This window comes from Antechinus flavipes, chromosome 4, assembly GCF_016432865.1.
Source record: "Antechinus flavipes isolate AdamAnt ecotype Samford, QLD, Australia chromosome 4, AdamAnt_v2, whole genome shotgun sequence".
In the NCBI taxonomy this organism is placed as follows: Eukaryota; Metazoa; Chordata; class Mammalia; order Dasyuromorphia; family Dasyuridae; genus Antechinus; species Antechinus flavipes.
Genome location: NC_067401.1, coordinates 392,836,539 through 392,858,688, shown reverse-complemented (window position 1 = coordinate 392,858,688; position 22,150 = coordinate 392,836,539). Strand labels below are relative to the sequence as shown.

Here is a 22,150-nt window from a genome sequence, read left to right as displayed (position 1 = left end):
CTTTGTAGCCTCAGCACTTAGTATAGTGCTCAACAAATAGTGAGTGTTTACATGTTTGATTTTGCATTCAGATAATGCATATAGTTAGAAAATTTCATCTAGAAGTTCCCTAGTTCTCTTTGAATTGAACAAAGAAGCCTTTCCCCACATTGGTCACTATCCAATCCATGCCATCAAACATAGACATTAATTAAACGCCTATTGTGCACAGAGTACTGTTCTTGATTCTGAGATGCAAAAGTAAAGTGAAATTCCATTCTATTGGAGGAAACAATATTTCACTTGCTAATCCAAAGTCCTTATCACCAAAGATGGGAGAATCAACCATAGTGACAATTTAATGGCAATTAGGTGGAATTCAGCTAAGACATTAATTAAACGCCTATTGTGCACAGAGTACTGTTCTTGATTCTGAGATGCAAAAGTAAAGTGAAATTCCATTCTATTGGAGGAAACAATATTTCACTTGCTAATCCAAAGTCCTTATCACCAAAGATGGGAGAATCAACCATAGTGACAATTTAATGGCAATTAGGTGGAATTCAGCTAAGACATTAATTAAACGCCTATTGTGCACAGAGTACTGTTCTTGATTCTGAGATGCAAAAGTAAAGTGAAATTCCATTCTATTGGAGGAAACAATATTTCACTTGCTAATCCAAAGTCCTTATCACCAAAGATGGGAGAATCAACCATAGTGACAATTTAATGGCAATTAGGTGGAATTCAGCTAAGACATTAATTAAACGCCTATTGTGCACAGAGTACTGTTCTTGATTCTGAGATGCAAAAGTAAAGTGAAATTCCATTCTATTGGAGGAAACAATATTTCACTTGCTAATCCAAAGTCCTTATCACCAAAGATGGGAGAATCAACCATAGTGACAATTTAATGGCAATTAGGTGGAATTCAGCTAAGACATTAATTAAACGCCTATTGTGCACAGAGTACTGTTCTTGATTCTGAGATGCAAAAGTAAAGTGAAATTCCATTCTATTGGAGGAAACAATATTTCACTTGCTAATCCAAAGTCCTTATCACCAAAGATGGGAGAATCAACCATAGTGACAATTTAATGGCAATTAGGTGGAATTCAGCTAAGACATTAATTAAACGCCTATTGTGCACAGAGTACTGTTCTTGATTCTGAGATGCAAAAGTAAAGTGAAATTCCATTCTATTGGAGGAAACAATATTTCACTTGCTAATCCAAAGTCCTTATCACCAAAGATGGGAGAATCAACCATAGTGACAATTTAATGGCAATTAGGTGGAATTCAGCTAAGACATTAATTAAACGCCTATTGTGCACAGAGTACTGTTCTTGATTCTGAGATGCAAAAGTAAAGTGAAATTCCATTCTATTGGAGGAAACAATATTTCACTTGCTAATCCAAAGTCCTTATCACCAAAGATGGGAGAATCAACCATAGTGACAATTTAATGGCAATTAGGTGGAATTCAGCTAAGACATTAATTAAAAGGAAGTGTGAGACACCTTAAATAGCTATTTTTAAAAAGTTTTACTGTTCCCCAAATATGACTAGAGTTGTAAGAAAGCACAAAACATAATATCAGAGCCCCAGGGGGAGTCAAGCCAGGACAGGGGTTTATAGAAAATCTTGTTAAAAAATATTGAACATAGCCCTGCTTGAAGGAGTCTATTTATAAACACAGCTTAAGTGAGCAGCATATAGAATCCTCTTGGGGCCCCAGCAGAGGGGACAGAAGTGGCAAGACCATTAATCAGATCCGTTGTAATACTCAGGATATGAATGAGATAATATGTGTGTTGGCATGGAAAAACTTGTGAAAGTTCTAAATTGGTTCCTTGCTCTTACCCCTATTTGTGAGTTGTAACATGTAAAAGGAAGGAAGGAAAAATTATTCCTCATTGAGTACAGTGTATCACACATACACATACACACACACACACACACACACACACACACACACACACACACATACACATACACCATTGAAGACCTCTAAAATTACCAATATTTAGTTGAAGAAACAAATTAAGATAACCATGATCTAGTAAAAACAACTGGAAAAATTATAAAGATAACTAAAAAAAACCAATCTATATATATATATATATATATATATATATATATATATATATATATATATATATATATATATATATATATATATATATATATATATATATATATATATATATATATATATATATATATATATATATATATATATATATATATATATATATATATATATATATATATATATATATATATATATATATATATATATATATATATATATATATATATATATATATATATATATATATATATATATATATATATATATATATATATATATATATATATATATATATATATATATATATATATATATATATATATATATATATATATATATATATATATATATATATATATATATATATATATATATATATATATATATATATATATATATATATATATATATATATATATATATATATATATATATATATATATATATATATATATATATATATATATATATATATATATATATATATATATATATATATATATATATATATATATATATATATATATATATATATATATATATATATATATATATATATATATATATATATATATATATATATATATATATATATATATATATATATATATATATATATATATATATATATATATATATATATATATATATATATATATATATATATATATATATATATATATATATATATATATATATATATATATATATATATATATATATATATATATATATATATATATATATATATATATATATATATATATATATATATATATATATATATATATATATATATATATATATATATATATATATATATATATATATATATATATATATATATATATATATATATATATATATATATATATATATATATATATATATATATATATATATATATATATATATATATATATATATATATATATATATATATATATATATATATATATATATATATATATATATATATATATATATATATATATATATATATATATATATATATATATATATATATATATATATATATATATATATATATATATATATATATATATATATATATATATATATATATATATATATATATATATATATATATATATATATATATATATATATATATATATATATATATATATATATATATATATATATATATATATATATATATATATATATATATATATATATATATATATATATATATATATATATATATATATATATATATATATATATATATATATATATATATATATATATATATATATATATATATATATATATATATATATGTGTATATATATATATGTGTGTGTGTGTGTGTGTGTGTGTGTATTGGCCAGCTTCACTTGACTTCCTTACAAGTTAGTTTCCTCATTTGTAAAATGAGGTGATTGGACTAGATACATGGCTTTTGGGATACCTTCCAGTTCTAGATCTATGAGAGAGCAAACAAAGCCATAATTAGCCATTAGTTTTTCATCTTGAATTAGTGTATTAAATGTCTCTGTCTTGTCTAAAAAGATGAGACAGAACACAGGCTTGTTTTAAGGGGAGGAAAGACTCTCTAGAACAGAGGTTCTTAACCTGGAGTGGAAAACCCATAGATGATTCAGTTCAAATAGGTAAACATTTATTAAGCCCGTATTATGTGTTGGGCACTTTACTAAACATAGAATATGCAAATGTTTAAAATCTCAGGAATCACCTACTCTCTAGAAGTTTACAGTCTAATGGGGAACATACAAAAGGAAGCAGGAAGGGAGGAAGAAAATTAAGGAAAACAATAGTTAGAATTCTACTGCTCTACCTTCCAGCCTTCCCATCAGAGGGGAAAGGAGGCTAAGGAAACTGGAATTTTACTGAGCCAACAGCAAGATTTTAGATAATCAGTTTATATTGGATGATGCATCATCTTCAACAGAGTTCAAACCAAGCAGAGCTTTAGATAGATTTTGCAGAGTAGATTTCAAGGGATGCATAAAGTTGGTTGGGAAAGAAATTACACCTTTATTTTCCCTAATTTTAAACCAAAATTTAGCATTTCCTTCAATTATTTAAAAACTTTTTTTTTTTTGAGAAGGGAACTAAACGCTTCACACACTGTCAATGTGGTCCATAACAAAAATATATGGAAAACTTCTGGTTTCTAACCCAAGTCAGCTGCCTGGGTCACAATGAAACAATGGATAGTATAAAAGCTTTGATGGCTCTATAGAGTAAATGAAGATAGTGCACAGGGACATGGACAGCAATAATACTTCATCTATCTTACACCCTAGGGAAGGCTATATATTTGAGAGGTCACTGACTAAGGCTGGTCTTGCTCTCTCTGGCTCTTGAACAAAGTGAAGCTAATCCTTTATTGTATTGTCTATGGATATTTTTTTCAGTGAGGAATTTGAGAAACAAAACCACAAATGCTGCTTATTAAACATTTCATAAGGTATGGCATTTAAGGAAAGCATTTGTTTTCTGGCATAGAAAATAATTCCTCTCTCATGGTATGCATGGATAGACACAGTAGAGGATCTTACCTAAGGCACATGTTGGAGTTCATGAACTCAAGTAAGCAGCTTTTGCTTGTTATTATTATTTTTTATTATTTTTATGCTTCAGGGTTCACAGGCTCCAACTGTGAAATTGATATCAACGAGTGCAGCAGTAACCCCTGCCTCTCTACTGGGGAATGTGTGGAGCGGTCCTGGGCAAGCCAATATGGAAGAATCCCTGAGTTGCCTTCTGAATTCAACTACCTGCATGCCACAGGTTATGTTTGTCACTGTCAACCTGGATACACAGGTAAGAGAAAAGGGATGATCGGAGCCAGGCTATTCTGACACATTCTAACAGATTACCCCAACCAGCATGGGATGTGATGAAAACTGTGGACCTGAATATGTTGCTGCAGTGCATTGGGTCCCCCTGGTGGACATGGAAAATACCTTTTTTTTAAAAAAATAGAAACTATAAACAAGAAAATGATAAATAAACTAGCAGCTCTAATTTTCACATTTTCAAAACTGGAGGGGAAGGGGAAGGGATGTCTTGGGGAGGGAAGTGTTGCAGCTTGACACATCAGATTTGAAGACTGACATCTCAAACTATGAAAGAATGTCTTTAAAAATAAGAACAAACTATAGCATTGTTCTGTTATTTTGAATCAAATTCTGATACTATTCCATTGGAGATACTGTCTGTTACAACTGGGACTCAGTGTTACTATCCTTTAGGATTGAAGATGCTTGGGGGAGCAATGTCCCTGTTACCCTAGCCCAAAGAAACTAGGAGGGAGGAGTTGAGAAGAGAAGATGGAAGTCGGAAACTTAGTAGCTTGTAGTAAAGGAATGGATGCTAAGTCACTATCTCTTCCTATCACTTCAGTCAGTTGCAAGTAGTTGGATCCCCCATGTTAAATTCAAAATGCAAACACTATATGTTGAGCTTCATTTCCTTTTTTTTTTTTTTGCAATGATGCTGATGATGTCTACAAATGTCTCTTTTCTTTGGAAATGTGCCTTGCTGACTATTTAAAGCATTCAAGCCTTAATTTTATTCAGCTTCCCTATGAGGACAAGGCACAAAGATAAGTTATATAAAGGATTCTCCCCATCACCCCAGCCCTCCAACTCAAATGATATAAGCACCAAATGTAGTCACACATTATGAGATTTTAATGTTGAAAAAAATCATATTAAACTAATTGTAAAATGTTAATCATATCAAATAATCACTTTAAAATTATGAATGCCTCTCAGATTGAGTTGGAAGAAACAGTGGAATTGACTGAGCAAAAGAATAAACCATACCTCTGAAGGCTTTAAATATTAAAAATCCTCAGCAGCTGTGCAGGACAGCAGCAGTCTGTACCAGAGAACAGTTTAGTGGATGGCAGTTTCTCTCCTTACCCATGTCCCTCCTACCTCTATCAGTCATGTGGCTTTAGAAGGAAACTCCACAATTATTAGGAGATATTCCAATAAGAAGTTTAAGCATTTGTTAATTCAAGGCACAATTAAGGGAGCAGAGAAGCACAGTATAGATAGACATAGATAAAGAAAGTATTAACTCAGGGGAGTAAGCAATTTCAAGGAGCAAAAAGAGCCAGCTGTCAATTTAAGGACATAATCCTGGCAATTGACGATTGAGCCAAGTTTTGGAGAGGGAACAGACCCTGGGAACCTAGATGAGCAACACATCCAGCAAAGATGCTACGTCCTTGGGAAATTATATAATACTACTCTTCTCTACAGCCAAACCTGACTTTAACCTGATATTGTTGGACCTGCTTTATTCTAGGCACGGCTTCTCCTACTAGGTGGGTAGCTCTACTGTGACGTCATTGCTCATTATATTGTACTCTAGAGAGATACAAAAAAGAAGACAAATGAGTGTTTGAAAGATCTAGATACATCTTCCAAGGCAGGCTCTTTTCATATCTGTGCCTCTGCCAGAAATAATTCCCTTCTCAACTAACTCTCCTTAGAGCCTCTTGTGCTTTTTAAATCCTTCAGGGACTTGGTCCATTGACGTCTGAAAGGGGTAAGTCCTTTACAAGGTGTGAATGGGCCACTCCTAGTTTCACACTCTTTATATTACTGAATAGAGCACTCTGGGGTGTGATCCACTCAAGATTTCATCCCTTTATAAGCTGTTAATGTAGCCACTCAGCATTTGAAAGGGGCAAAACCTTAATACAGCATTGCCTCTGTTACCTGGGAAACCCAATTGATTCCAAGTAGCTGATCATGTTCCCAACCCCTGCCTCTGCACACTGTACACACACACACACACACACACACACACATACACATACACCATTGAAGACCTCTAAAATTACCAATATTTAGTTGAAGAAACAAATTAAGATAACCATGATCTAGTAAAAACAACTGGAAAAATTATAAAGATAACTAAAAAAAACCAATCTATTTAAATAATAGAATTGTAAGGCTTTCCCAAACTTCTAGGATGATTCTTCAGGAATGAACTACACAAAAGGTGGTTGGTTGTTTTTGCCTGAGCAACAGGCAACCTGAATAATACTACTGTCTGCCATTCCAGGGAAATTATTTTGTATTTATTTGTTCTATACTTTATAATTACGCATCAGTGTTGCATACCTTAATAGGATGCAATTTTTTTGAAGGCATAATTTTTTTCTCTATAGCTTTAACACTTGGCATTATGGCTGACATATAGTAAATGGTTAATAAATGTTTCTTGATTTTTTTAATTGAATTGAATAACTTGAAATAAGTTTGCAGTGATTAAATTATATATATATGTGTATATATATATGTGTGTGTGTGTGTGTGTGTGTGTATTGGCCAGCTTCACTTGACTTCCTTACAAGTTAGTTTCCTCATTTGTAAAATGAGGTGATTGGACTAGATACATGGCTTTTGGGATACCTTCCAGTTCTAGATCTATGAGAGAGCAAACAAAGCCATAATTAGCCATTAGTTTTTCATCTTGAATTAGTGTATTAAATGTCTCTGTCTTGTCTAAAAAGATGAGACAGAACACAGGCTTGTTTTAAGGGGAGGAAAGACTCTCTAGAACAGAGGTTCTTAACCTGGAGTGGAAAACCCATAGATGATTCAGTTCAAATAGGTAAACATTTATTAAGCCCGTATTATGTGTTGGGCACTTTACTAAACATAGAATATGCAAATGTTTAAAATCTCAGGAATCACCTACTCTCTAGAAGTTTACAGTCTAATGGGGAACATACAAAAGGAAGCAGGAAGGGAGGAAGAAAATTAAGGAAAACAATAGTTAGAATTCTACTGCTCTACCTTCCAGCCTTCCCATCAGAGGGGAAAGGAGGCTAAGGAAACTGGAATTTTACTGAGCCAACAGCAAGATTTTAGATAATCAGTTTATATTGGATGATGCATCATCTTCAACAGAGTTCAAACCAAGCAGAGCTTTAGATAGATTTTGCAGAGTAGATTTCAAGGGATGCATAAAGTTGGTTGGGAAAGAAATTACACCTTTATTTTCCCTAATTTTAAACCAAAATTTAGCATTTCCTTCAATTATTTAAAAACTTTTTTTTTTTTTTGAGAAGGGAACTAAACGCTTCACACACTGTCAATGTGGTCCATAACAAAAATATATGGAAAACTTATGGTTTCTAACCCAAGTCAGCTGCCTGGGTCACAATGAAACAATGGATAGTATAAAAGCTTTGATGGCTCTATAGAGTAAATGAAGATAGTGCACAGGGACATGGACAGCAATAATACTTCATCTATCTTACACCCTAGGGAAGGCTATATATTTGAGAGGTCACTGACTAAGGCTGGTCTTGCTCTCTCTGGCTCTTGAACAAAGTGAAGCTAATCCTTTATTGTATTGTCTATGGATATTTTTTTCAGTGAGGAATTTGAGAAACAAAACCACAAATGCTGCTTATTAAACATTTCATAAGGTATGGCATTTAAGGAAAGCATTTGTTTTCTGGCATAGAAAATAATTCCTCTCTCATGGTATGCATGGATAGACACAGTAGAGGATCTTACCTAAGGCACATGTTGGAGTTCATGAACTCAAGTAAGCAGCTTTTGCTTGTTATTATTATTTTTTATTATTTTTATGCTTCAGGGTTCACAGGCTCCAACTGTGAAATTGATATCAACGAGTGCAGCAGTAACCCCTGCCTCTCTACTGGGGAATGTGTGGAGCGGTCCTGGGCAAGCCAATATGGAAGAATCCCTGAGTTGCCTTCTGAATTCAACTACCTGCATGCCACAGGTTATGTTTGTCACTGTCAACCTGGATACACAGGTAAGAGAAAAGGGATGATCGGAGCCAGGCTATTCTGACACATTCTAACAGATTACCCCAACCAGCATGGGATGTGATGAAAACTGTGGACCTGAATATGTTGCTGCAGTGCATTGGGTCCCCCTGGTGGACATGGAAAATACCTTTTTTTTAAAAAAATAGAAACTATAAACAAGAAAATGATAAATAAACTAGCAGCTCTAATTTTCACATTTTCAAAACTGGAGGGGAAGGGGAAGGGATGTCTTGGGGAGGGAAGTGTTGCAGCTTGACACATCAGATTTGAAGACTGACATCTCAAACTATGAAAGAATGTCTTTAAAAATAAGAACAAACTATAGCATTGTTCTGTTATTTTGAATCAAATTCTGATACTATTCCATTGGAGATACTGTCTGTTACAACTGGGACTCAGTGTTATTATCCTTTAGGATTGAAGATGCTTGGGGGAGCAATGTCCCTGTTACCCTAGCCCAAAGAAACTAGGAGGGAGGAGTTGAGAAGAGAAGATGGAAGTCGGAAACTTAGTAGCTTGTAGTAAAGGAATGGATGCTAAGTCACTATCTCTTCCTATCACTTCAGTCAGTTGCAAGTAGTTGGATGCCTCTTTAATAAATGTGATCAGTGAAGGTCCTAACTAATGAATATGCTTGTTTCTCCTTTCCCCCAGACATTAGTCTTTTTCTGATCTTTAGCTCTGAAACAGATCCTATATAGTCTTAAAATTAATAAGAATGGACATTTTGGGGACATCTAATTCTGCTCTGAGGTGGATAATAAAGGTACCTCTATTTTTCTTTTCTAGCTCCAAGCACACATAGTACTTTCCTTGTAGGAAATAACTATGCAATAAATATCTGTCACTTGCTTGATTTCCTTTCACCTAATTACCTGAATTTGATTTACTTATATTTTAAGGAAATCCTTTGAGAAAAAAAGAAATACTTTCTCCCACATGAAGTTGGAACTTTCTATAGGTCCCAAGTGATATTCAGAGTTTGAGGAAGAGAAAAAAGGAGATGGAAGGGAATCCTGACAGTAAAACAAAAGTATTGCATAGGTTAATATGAAAAAATAATAGAATTTGGAATATTAAATAGTATTTATAAAGGGTTAAAAGTAGTATATTTACCTATAAAATATTGAAAATATAAGATTTGAAATAGGCAATATTTCTCAGATGAATTTCTGCAATTGATTGCATCTTCATGCCACATAATGATCAAAAGATGAGAAAGAAGATCCCTTCATATTTGTTTGATTATCAAAATAGCATTTCCTATAAATGTGGTAATAGTCAGTCCTTAGAAGCTCTTCTATAACAAAGTTCTTCCTAAAAGTGTATGTTAAAATCGTGCAAAATTCCTTAATTGAGACAATCACAATTATAATAGTCTAACAGTTCTGTGGTTATCCATTTCAAGTAAGGTGGGAAATGGGGAAATGTGTGATTATTAGTGGTGATCACCACTGCTTGTGGAGTGCAGAGTCCCATTGAGAATCCAAATGGAAGAATGATCTCTCATAAATGGTGATATCTTTCAGACACATCTATTTGTGAATAACGATAGTTTGACTACATTGACCCAATGTGGCTATTATAGGTGTAACTGTTCTTATTGTACCAAGTCTCAGAATGCTAAGGATCCTCCTCAGTAAAATCTATGACCATTCAAAAGAGATTAGCAACTGAAGATACCAATAAGACTTAGTGTTATTTCTAGGTCAAAGAAATTTTCTAAAAATATAAAACAGTTCTTCCACATTCTTCCCACCCATTTGAATTATACTTGTTGGTAAATACTTTCTGTACCCTCCAATACTCCACCCCAAATGGGTGATTGTTAAATCAATGTTCTCACTTGGAAGGAAAGAGGAAAAAATGACTACTGGCAAAAATTGTATTTCCAAGTAAAATCTATTATAGAATAATCTATGTAGCTGATTGAAGGCTCAGGAGGGATAATAATGATTTAGGGTGGAACATCAAAAATATATTAATTATTACAATTTGGGGTGGAGGAAAGGGTAGAAGTTCATCAAAGATGGCTTCTCAGCTTTCTAATTTTTTCAGAAAAACTTACATCTCTTACATGAGTTTGTTTCCCTTAATTTCCAAGTTTCTAAGGAAGTGATTAGTTGAGAAAACATTCCCATATATATGATTTTTCATTTTTGAATATTATAATGGTTGAAGGGACAAAAGAAGGAGACAGAGAGGGAGGTAACTCCTAGGTAATTTTGGACTACTTATCATGGCCTATGAGAAACTCTTTTTTGACCAGATAATCATGAATTCACACAGAGAACAAAGGTACCAAAGTTTGTTTATGATCTAAATTTGTGTTTTAAATCTTTATTCTCCTAAGTAATTCTCCAGAATCTAAAGCATACTATAAATAAAGACTAATATTCACTTGCCCTTTTATTTAGTACTTTATTATCTGAGAATATCTCACATCTTATAGGATAGGCCAGCAGGTTCCAACAGCCACAATGAAAAAGTGCTTACAATACAGATTAGAAACTGTAACTAAAATAGTATATGCATTCAGTAAATCATCATTAACCAAATCATTATAATCATTCAATATGTATATCAGCATACTTATCTTAGAGAGGTGATACAAAATGATCAATGAGCTGAGATCTTTGACTAGGCTAGATTGCATTTGGGAAATCACCTACTACTTTAGCCATCCTGAGCTGCTCTCTCACATCAAAGCCCATCCTTATTAACAATAATATTCTCCTGGTTACACTTTATGTTTTGACACTTGGAAAGTCATGATCTCAGAGAATTCAAAATTTAAACTGAGTTAAAAAGTAATGAAAAGAGCCCTTTTGGGCTTTAGTGTATTACTGGCAATGCCTAGAGAGCAGGAAGCAGCATAAAAGCCATCATCAAAAAGTCATTTATGATCACAGATTGATCATATGGAAAAAATGAGAGGCAATAAATGGAAAGCATAAATGTACTGCTATCTACAGTTTTTGTCCAAATCTTTCCAAAAGCCTTCTATGAAAGATCCAACCTTGTACCTTTTGATCTTTTGTGAACTCTCTTCACAATCATCCTTAAAATATTTTATCCTCATTTTGCTAATAAGAAAACTGAGACTCAGAAAAGTTAAGTAACTTGAGAAACTTGAGAAAAGAGACTATTTCATTTTTCATCTTTCTATTCCCAGTATCTATTACATTGTTTGACACATAGTAGGCATTTAATTGAATTAAAATATTAGAGCTGGGATTCAAACCAACACCTCCTAATATGATTCTTATGCCACTGTTATGTTGCCTAAGTAATCTGCATTATTAAAACTAAAGTGATATGAAGGCTTGTCTCCTTTTAATGTTATTTTTCATGTGCACAAGCATCAAAATTAAATTTCACATTTTTTACTAAGTATAGATTGCAAAACTGTGTTTTTTATCATAAGTTGGTTGAAAGGATACAGGCATTTTTAAATGTCTGGAGTGTCCACAGAAATAAGATATTAAATCTACACTGAATTTAGCCCAAGGTATAAGAGTCAAAGAGGTATTGTTCATTTAGGAAATTCTGTTAGAAATAGAATCATAGAGTCATTCAAGTATGGGACAGAGTTTGGAGACCACAGAGGTCATTTAATCCAATATGTGCCCCAACAAAAATCCTTCTATAACTTCCCTCATGAGGAATCATTTAATGTCTACTTAAAAGATCCCAGTTTGGGGGACCCTACTGCTTCTGGAGTTATCCTATATTACTTCTGGAATTTTGGGAGGAGAGGGTTTAGATTCTGGGCTTGAGATTTCATTATGTTTTAGCTATTTGGCACAATGGATATAATATTGGATTTAGAGTCAGGAAGACCAGTTTTAATCCTGCCTCAAATATTTATTAGTTGTATGACCTTATGCAAATCACTTAACCTTGAGGTTAAAGGATCACAGATGAAGAGTCAGGCAGACCTTAAGGAATATTTATTCTAATCTCATCGTTTCACAGATAAGTAAATTAGACAAAAAGAGATAATTTTTTTGCCCAAAGTCACAAAAGCACCGAATCTTTGAATTGGAAAAAAGTTCAGCAGTGATTAGGTCTGGCCCAGACTTGGAAAAAAAAAAAACTCAATCCAATAAACATTTATTTAATGCCTACTATGTGCCAGGCACTGTGCTAAGCACTGGGCATAAAATTAGTAAAAACAAAAGAGTCTCTGCCCTAATGAAGCTCACAATCTAGTTGGGTCAAATAATCCAGAAGTCAAGAGAGTGGAGGACTGAGTGGGATACCAAGGGCTACCTGGCTATTCCACACTTGGATGACTCTGATTGACAGGAAGTTGTTCCTCATATCAAAGCAAATTGTTTTTTTTTTTTTTGTAATTTCCACCCATTCTCTGTCTCCTGTACTTTCCCACTGGGGACAAACAGATCTAATCCATTTACCACCAAGTATGTGTTCAAATAGTTAAAAGCCATCTAAGATGTGCCTTCTCTGAATCTCCTCTTCCCTGGTTATTTCAACAGGTGATTGTTATATGATATGGACTCAAAGTCCTTCACTAACCTGATTGTTCTATTAAGAACACTTGCTAGCTTATCAGTGCCATTTCTAAATCCAGATAAGGGTGAATTAGGGTAAAATACAGTAATTTAGTAGTGTCTCAGGTCTGGGAGCAAGGCTTCTCTTAAAGTAATCTAAAGTCATGTTTACCTTATGGCTGTGTACTAATACTATTAACTCCTCAGGACTTCTGTGAGGATCACAAGAGATACTATACACATACTATATGAAGGTCAATTATTGTCCTCCTCCTCAACAACAATTATAAGCAACAATAACAACCATCACCATCACCACAACAACTTTCTTACATTTTTGTGTCCCCACTTGCAAGGTCCCTGAGAGCAAATACTATTTCTTATGCTTCTTAGCATCATTATGATACTCCTTACATTTTCTGGAACATAGTAGATGATTTAATGATTGATTTGGTTTCCTATCTAATCATCATTTTCCACTGAAAATGGTTCTTTTTCTTGACCTTATATTAGAGGCACATTATTTATTCATTCAGAGAGATAATAATTTTGTCTTTTTAATTTCATACTTTCTAGAGTAAAGACATTTAAATATTATTTATGAAGGCATTAAATGCATATGTAAGACTCTGCCACTGGCTGAAAGGTCAAACTTTTCACTTCTGTGAGTGTTCATTTAGTGGAATGTTTATTGACATTTTCAAAATATCCTCCCCCTCCCCCATTTAGGTTTGGCAACTTGGTATTTTTTCAATACTCATTTATTTCTATATAAACTAAAAAACGGTACCTATATTAGCAAGTTTTAAACGTAATGATTTCGATATCCATTGGAATCTTTGTGTCAGAGATATTTGTAGTACAAAAGACATGAGATAATTTATGAAAGTATCACATTCCTTTTCCAAACTGGAAAAATGTTTTTTCCACTAGAGAGTCCATTGAGTTGACACCACCAACTCCCCAACTTGTATGAACACACAAGAAAGCTTCTTAAAAGAAAATAAAAATAAAAAAAGTTTTCTATTCTAAAATAGAAAAACATAGGAAACTGAAGGATTATAAGCCTCTACTTCCTGCAAATTTTCCCTAGTGTTGTTTAGAGTTCCTAAAGGCTAAATTTTTCTTATCAGATGAGATGCTTCTCTAGTGATCTACTATACTCTGCCTGTTATCATGATACAATCAAAATGGATTTCTTAGTATTCCTCACATATAATACTGTATTCTATTTTATTCTCCATTTTACATATGACTGGGATGTACTAATACCCCACTTCTGCCTCTTAGAATTCATTTTCTTCAAAACTGCTCAAACAACACCTACATGAAGCCTTTCCTAATCACCTTGATTAGTATACTATTATTTCTTGGGGTTGTCTTTCAGTTATTTCATCGTGTCCAACTCTTTGTGGACTCCATTTGGGCTTTTCTTGGAAAAGCTACTGGAGTGGATTGTTCTTTTTTTCTCAAGTTCATTTTACAGATTAGAAAACTGAGGGAAAAGGGTATAAGTGATTTGCTTAGGATCACATAGCTAGTGTCTAGGGCTAGATTTGAACACAGGAAGAAGAGTCTTGTGTTTATTTTATACATATACACATCTGTTTTATATAATATTTTATGTGTGTATATATATTCACATATGTAAATGCACATACACACATGCACATACACACAAACATATATCTTATTTAGGCTTATGTTGTTTCCCCTGATAGAATGTAAGCTCTCTGAAGACAATGATTCATTTTTATCTTTGTATTTCTCATGCTTAGCAAAGTTTCTGGAATAGAGTGCTTAATAAATGCTTGCTGATTAATTGATTAATTAATACGTGGTTAGTCTAATTCTATGAGGTCATTTATTTTCATAGTTGTTAGCAAGTTTGTTTCACTGGTGTGGAATGTCATGCTGAAAGAGCCTTTCTGTTTCCATGGATTGGTTACCTTCTTTTATCAAGATAGTCAATTAATTACCCTGAACTCCAATGAATCTGCTTCTTTCCTGGGCATCTTTCTTTAGACATCCAAAGTGGCCACACATTGCCCAGGTCTCCTAACAACAGAGATATAAGGAATAGGACAGAAGGAAATAAGCATTTATATGGTCCCTACAATGTGACTGAGTAAGCACTAAAAAAATAAATAAATAAATAAATAATCTAATTTTGTTCTCATAACAATTGTGTGAGGAAGTGCTGTTGTCAGAACCATTTTACAATTGAGGAAATGGGGTAAGTGACCCTGCCAAGGTAATAATTTACAAATGTGTCAGGCCAGATTTGAACTCAGACCTTCTTGACTCAGACCCAGCACTCTATCTATGGCTCCATAAACTACCATGAAGTAAAAGGAGTATTGGCTTGGGTTTGAATCTGGGATCTGCTACTTACTGACCATGTACAAATCACATCCTCACCTGACTAAGTTATAGAACCAGTTGGAGAGTCTTTTCAAAACTTAGGGAGCAGTTCCTTGGGAAAGGTGTGGGATGGAATTACATTAACAGAGAAGGGAGTCAAGGCCAATGAAGGCTACACAGCTATGGGCAGAAGTAGTATTTAAAATGGCCAATAACACTCTGAGAGAAGACATAATAACTTTGCCCCAGGTGAGCCTCCGGCATTCATAAGTAACTGAGTTCTAAACATGGAAGGAATACCAGAAGTCTGTCTGAGTGGTTTATTGATGGGGATTGTACTGTGCTGAGAGAGCTGTAGTCGATGATTAGATTAAAAATTCCCCTCATAATCAATCAACATAAACAAATAGCAAACATTTATTATGTGACTACCTTGTGCTAAGCACTACTAGGCACTAGGAATAAAAAGATAAAAATAAAACAGATTCTATCTCTCTCCATTTCAATCAATCAGATAACTCTGATGAGTTCCTATTACTTCTAGGATGAACTATAAACTCATCTACGTTTCTTTCAAAGCTCTTCATACATGTCCAATTCCACATCTACAATTCAGCCAAATAGGGTTTCTCATCATTTCCTATCCATGACACTCCCATTTCCCTCCTTCATACTTTTGCATTCTCCATTCCTTCATGGCTCCAATGTACTTCCTCCTTACTGTCACCTTATAGAGACCCTTGCTTCCTTTATGATAAAACTCACACACCATTCTTTATGAAGACATTCCCAATTCTCCCAAATTTGAGTGTTTTTACTAATTTGTATATATTCACTTTATATTTTTGTTAGATGTACATATACATTTAAATATGTACTTGTTGTTTCTCCCATTTGAATGTAAATATGTATTGTTTCATTATTTGTATTTGTATCCACAATGCCTGCCAAGAATATGAGATGCTTGATACATAGTTATCTGTTGAGGCTAGATTTGAACCCAGGACTTTTTGATTCCAAGAACATTGATCAACTGATGAATTGAATAGAGTAGTAGAAGTAGAAGCCAGAAAGAGGAGAATTCAAATGCTGCCTTGTATATGTACTAGCTATGTGAACTGAGCAAAATACTTAATTTCTCTAAGCCTCAGTTTCCTTCTTTGGAAAATGTGGATAAAAATAGCACCTGCCTCTAGACTTGTGGAAATCAAAGGAAATCATGTCTTTAAAGTGGTTTGTAAGCCTTAAAGTCATAGATAGAAATAAATAATAAATATATAGCAACATAAGAATATATGCTAAGATACATATAGAGAGTGTGTATATAATTATGCAAGATTATATATATATCTTACATAATTATATACATATAATTATACATTTTATATATATATACAGTGTATACTAAGATATACTATTTATATAAATACTAAGCTCTTAAATAGGATTGTACTGTTATTCCATATATACACTGATTTTATGTATATAAAAATACAATTTACATTTTAACATATATATTTATATATAAGTATATAGAATACATAATATATTTTGCATTTACATATATTACAATATATTTATATATAATATACAAACATACACAACATACAATATGTGTGTTTACATATATTACACATATAGCTATATATGTATATACACACAATATATATTTTATGTTTACACACTACATATATTTTACATATAATATATGAGTATATATAATATGCAAAAATATATTTTATATTTATATACATTACATATATTTACATATAATATATAAGTACATATACACAAAATATGTATTTAAATTTCTACATTACATATATTTACACATAATATATAAATATTTATGATAACATATTTTATGTTTATGTGTATTATATATGGCTATATGTAATACACAATATATTTTTATATTTGTATACATTACATATATTTACATATAATATATAAATATATATAATACATAGTACATGTGTTTGATATTTGCATACATTACATATATTTTATATTTATATATAACATATATGTTTATATATTATATATAAGTGTAAAATATATTTATATATAAAATCAATGTATATATGGGATAACAGTACAATTCTATTTAAGATATAGATATACATGTATACACACACTAAAAAGTTTCTATATCTCTATATTCTTCTATTTGATATGGATTTCTATATTTTTATGATTTTAGAGTTAAAATACTTTAAAGGCATGATATATAGAGGGATGCCTATATTTATATATATATGCATATATATCATCTACTTTGAAACTTATTGAATTCAGTATTCAATGCATTTCATGAGAAAAAAAAATGCTTCAGCACTTGACTGGTATTTGTAACACTCAGTTGTTGCCTTGGTTGAGCAGGAGGGATGTGAGATTCGTCAGGCATACTGCTATTACACTCAGTCATGGACAGCCCCTCCTGAGTGAAGGTGAAAGTGACCCTGTGTGGGACTGTCAGGCTGGAGCCCACTAGTCTGAGATTGTGCGTATCTGTAGGTAGTCTTGGACAGTTCCAGAGGATGGTATGGCGGCAGCTGCATAGTATCCTGGCTCCCAAAGCAGTAGTTCTAGAAAAAGCACAAAACAGCAGGATTGCTCAGCAGGTGCAGGAGCAGCTGCTGTAGTAGAAGCAGTGAGAGCCCGAGCAGAGATGGAGATGACATCACAGATGGAGGACCCAAGGCTCCTAGCAGCCCCTATCCCTGCAGGTTGTCCAGAGTCCTGGACTTCCACTTCCACAACCAAGCATCTCTCCTCCCCCGCCCCAAAGGATGCTTAGATAGTGTGGGATGGGAAAAGTATAAAAGTCATGGCTCCTCCCAGAAAATGAATTTAGTCAAGAAAGAGGAATCTGGTTGGGCTGAGCTGGTCTGGGCTGACTTGTTTCCCTGTAGCTCCAATCCCCTCTTGCTCCTTTTTGAAATTGGGTGGGGAGAAATAGTTAGGCTGCATGCAGACTAGAAATGTACTCCTTATGGAGAAAACTGTTCAGTTCTCTCTCTCTCTCTTTTTTTTTTTTTTTTTTTTTTTTGCCACTTGTGGTGCCTTCTGGATCCAGTTCATGACAAGTACTGATAACTATATTTGCTATATATCTCTATAGATTGGATATTATTATTATGACCATTATTCCATGTTGTCTTTATACTTACATATTATAATTTCAGAAATTCATTTCTGATTGATTTTTCATTTTCAGTGGCTTCTACTCTACTTGGTTTTTGTTGTTGTTTAAATTTCTACTCATCTTCTCTGTCAAGGATACAAAGATCTGTCAAAAAACCTGTAAAGAAATTTGTTGTTGTTGTCATTCAGTCATTTTCAGTCATGGTCATCTCTTCATTACCCCAGTTAGGGTTTTCTTGGCAAAAATACTGGAGTGATTTGCCATTTCCTACTCCAGCTCATGTTACAATGAGGATCTAAAGTGTACAGTTAAGTGATTTATCCAGGGCCATGCAGTTACTATCAAAGAAGTCTTCCCAACGCCAAGCAAGGTACTCTTTCTACTGTGCCACTTAGTTGCAATATTTCTGTAAAGAAATATGTTTTTAAAAATTAGGAAAACTTGATTTTTATAAGAAATCCTTTGTAAGGATCCTTTGAATGATCATTCTTTTCATCATCTATTCCTCAATACTGAATTTCCATATGCTGAATTTTCTTGACAGGAGCCATACCATCCCTTTTTATGAACTGAAGAGAGCACTACATTGATTACTAGAATAATTTTTTCACTGAAATGCAAAATGAATGCCAGAGAACGAAGCATGGTGTTCCCCATTCCTCCTGGCTTTAACATTGAACTGAGTAGGCGTTCCTAGTTCCAATGTTTTTGCAGAATAGGAATAAATGGGCTAGTTGAACCCTTAGAAGAACTGACCTTGTTTGGTTGGTTTCCCAGAGTGGGGCCACAAGGGTTTTGTTGACATATACGAATGTTTTCAGGTTCTGTTATTCATTTTGACTGTCCTTGGCTTTTCTCTCTCAGTGTGTGAGAAACTGATATGATGAGTTAAATGCTTCTTCTGACACAAGTAAAAAAGAGGTAGTATCATCCAAATCTCACACAAGGAAGCAAATTCTAACAAAACCAAAAACACAGAGAAAAAACCTCCTATTTACTCTGAAGAAGTTATATTTATTTAAACAGTGGGGAGTTTAGATCAAGATTACTAGATGAGTAGATTTAATTTTTAATAGATTGTATTGCTATTGAATAATCATAGGTAAAACTGCATATTCTTTTTCTCTCCCCTCCTTTTGTTTCATAGTTCACATTTGGTTCCAGGTTTTTCCCACAAATTAGAGCCTTCAAATTAAATTTTGGGAGTTTTGAGTAAAAAATAAATAAATAAATTTCCTGATAAAAAATTGAAAGGATAAATACAAGACTCACACTTTCAACCCCTCAACTACAGCTAGGTTAAATTTCAATCTCTTTTTCAACTCTTCACAGATAAGTCTGACACCTTTTCTTAAGCAAGAACCTAAGCTTGATGAGGCCTTTTATAAATGCAAGAGCACATCACTCCTTGATCCTTTCTGAAGCTGAGTGTGCTCATGTTATTTTCATCTCCTTTCCTTATTATTAACTTGAAGATGATATGATGAGAAAAACCATCAATCTAAGAATGACACTTTACTTTCCACTTTTTATAGTCAATCTGGGGTAATCTAGGTAAGGAATCTTTATTCTTTGATGTGTGAAAAAGCAGGATGACTCTGTCTGTGTGTACAGAGTACAAGTATATGTCTTTAATGATTTTGCAGGATCTATTTTTTTTTAAAGCAGCACTGAATCAAATCAACTTTGTTAATTAATTCAGGTTAGATGAGACCTCTTTCCTTTATTCTACACATATTACATACATGTGAGACAAACATATATATATATATATAGGGTGTTCATGGAAGGCTGGCAACTCTGGTGTGAGCACTTGGTGAGAATTTTTCATGGCTGCTCATCTACCTTTGGAGTCTACCTGTCACCCAACTTTCACCTGTGGCTCCAAAAAGCAGTAGCATGCACTGTGGCCACACCCAGTCAAACCATGTTGGCAGACAGGCTAAACCAAGTTAAAGGTAACTAACAGGCCTCAAACCCAGAACATAAATGCAGAAATGGAAGATGGAATGCTCTTTGTAGGAAAGAGCCAACAGGCTGGTTTAAATATAGGGAACAAACTACTATAAAATAAAACTGAAGAGACAATTGGGAACCAAACTGAAAAGTTCATAGTTTGGGCTAGGGATTTTGTGTTTTGTCCTAGAAAACACAGGGAGTCACTGAAGATTTTTGAATAGGAAAGAGAGATAGCTAATTACATATTTTAGAAATATCAATTTGGCAGCTGTCTGGAGTATGGATTGGAAACAGCAAAGATTAAAAACAAGGAGACAAAAGCATCCTTAGAACAGTTTATAATAGATTTCTTTAAAAGGTCAGTAAAGTACAAGGGAGGAAATGCTAGAGTAGGAAACTTCCCTCTTTCTGTAACCTTTAGTCAACCATAAACTTCTTTTCAGCTCTTTTTCTTGTAAACTGCTAGAAATGTGGAATACTAGATTGGGTGTCAGAGAACATAGGTTCCATTCTTTTCTGCCCAAATGGGATAACAATTTTTTTTTTGGGGGGGAGGTAAAGTAAAGTAATGAAAAGATGACAAAGAACAACTTACAGATGGTGATTGAATCCAGTAGGAACAGCGTGATCTCACTTTTTTGTATCTCCAATTATATCAGAGGTTTTCTTGTTTTCTTCCTGAATATGACCATCTATGTGATCTATAATAATAATAATCAAATAGATTTAGAAATGGTTCAGATTCCTAGATAACATTTGCGTAGTGCAAAGTTTTGAGGTGAGTGCACTGGAGTTATGATTCTTCACGAGTGCCTCCTCTAAATCCATTTTCTTCCTGGAGGAATATCAAATAGTTTTGTTTTTGGCAAAAGCATCATCCTTTGGATGAGAGGTTAAACAGAGGCCAGGGCCACTGATACATCCATTTCTTTGAATGAGCTTTAACTCCAGTGACCTGGCCAGGCTCCAACACTATTTATTACATCTTGCCTGTCTAATTTGCCCTTGAAATTTTAATTGGCTATGGCATTCCACTTCTTGTCTTAACCTACTTTCAGAGCATTGCTTGGAGCAGTCACCCAGCTGCAGCATTTCACTTAAGATGTAATTCAACTTATCTGGTTGATGAGGGTATCCCCATATCTTTTTCTCTTCCTCCCCCAACCCCACAGAAGCATGAAGAAGCTCAATGAATTCTATTCCAGTGGAAAGATTTGAACTCCTTAGAAAAGATACCAGAAAAGAGCAATAGAATATTATTC

General features: G+C 33.1%; 1 protein-coding gene across 2 annotated transcripts in view; it reads left to right on the top strand.

The window, feature by feature from the left end:
• Positions 1–22,150, top strand: part of CRB1 (crumbs cell polarity complex component 1) — a 267,773-nt gene that overhangs the window by 151,654 nt on the left and 93,969 nt on the right. Inside the window, exon 5 of one of the 2 annotated variants that reach the window (XM_051998714.1) lies at positions 8,702–8,884. In XM_051998714.1, coding sequence (XP_051854674.1) covers positions 8,702–8,884 — 183 coding nt within the window. Of the gene's footprint in view, positions 1–4,708; positions 4,892–8,701; positions 8,885–22,150 lie in introns of both variants that reach the window. The other variant, XM_051998712.1, reaches the window with a different exon arrangement.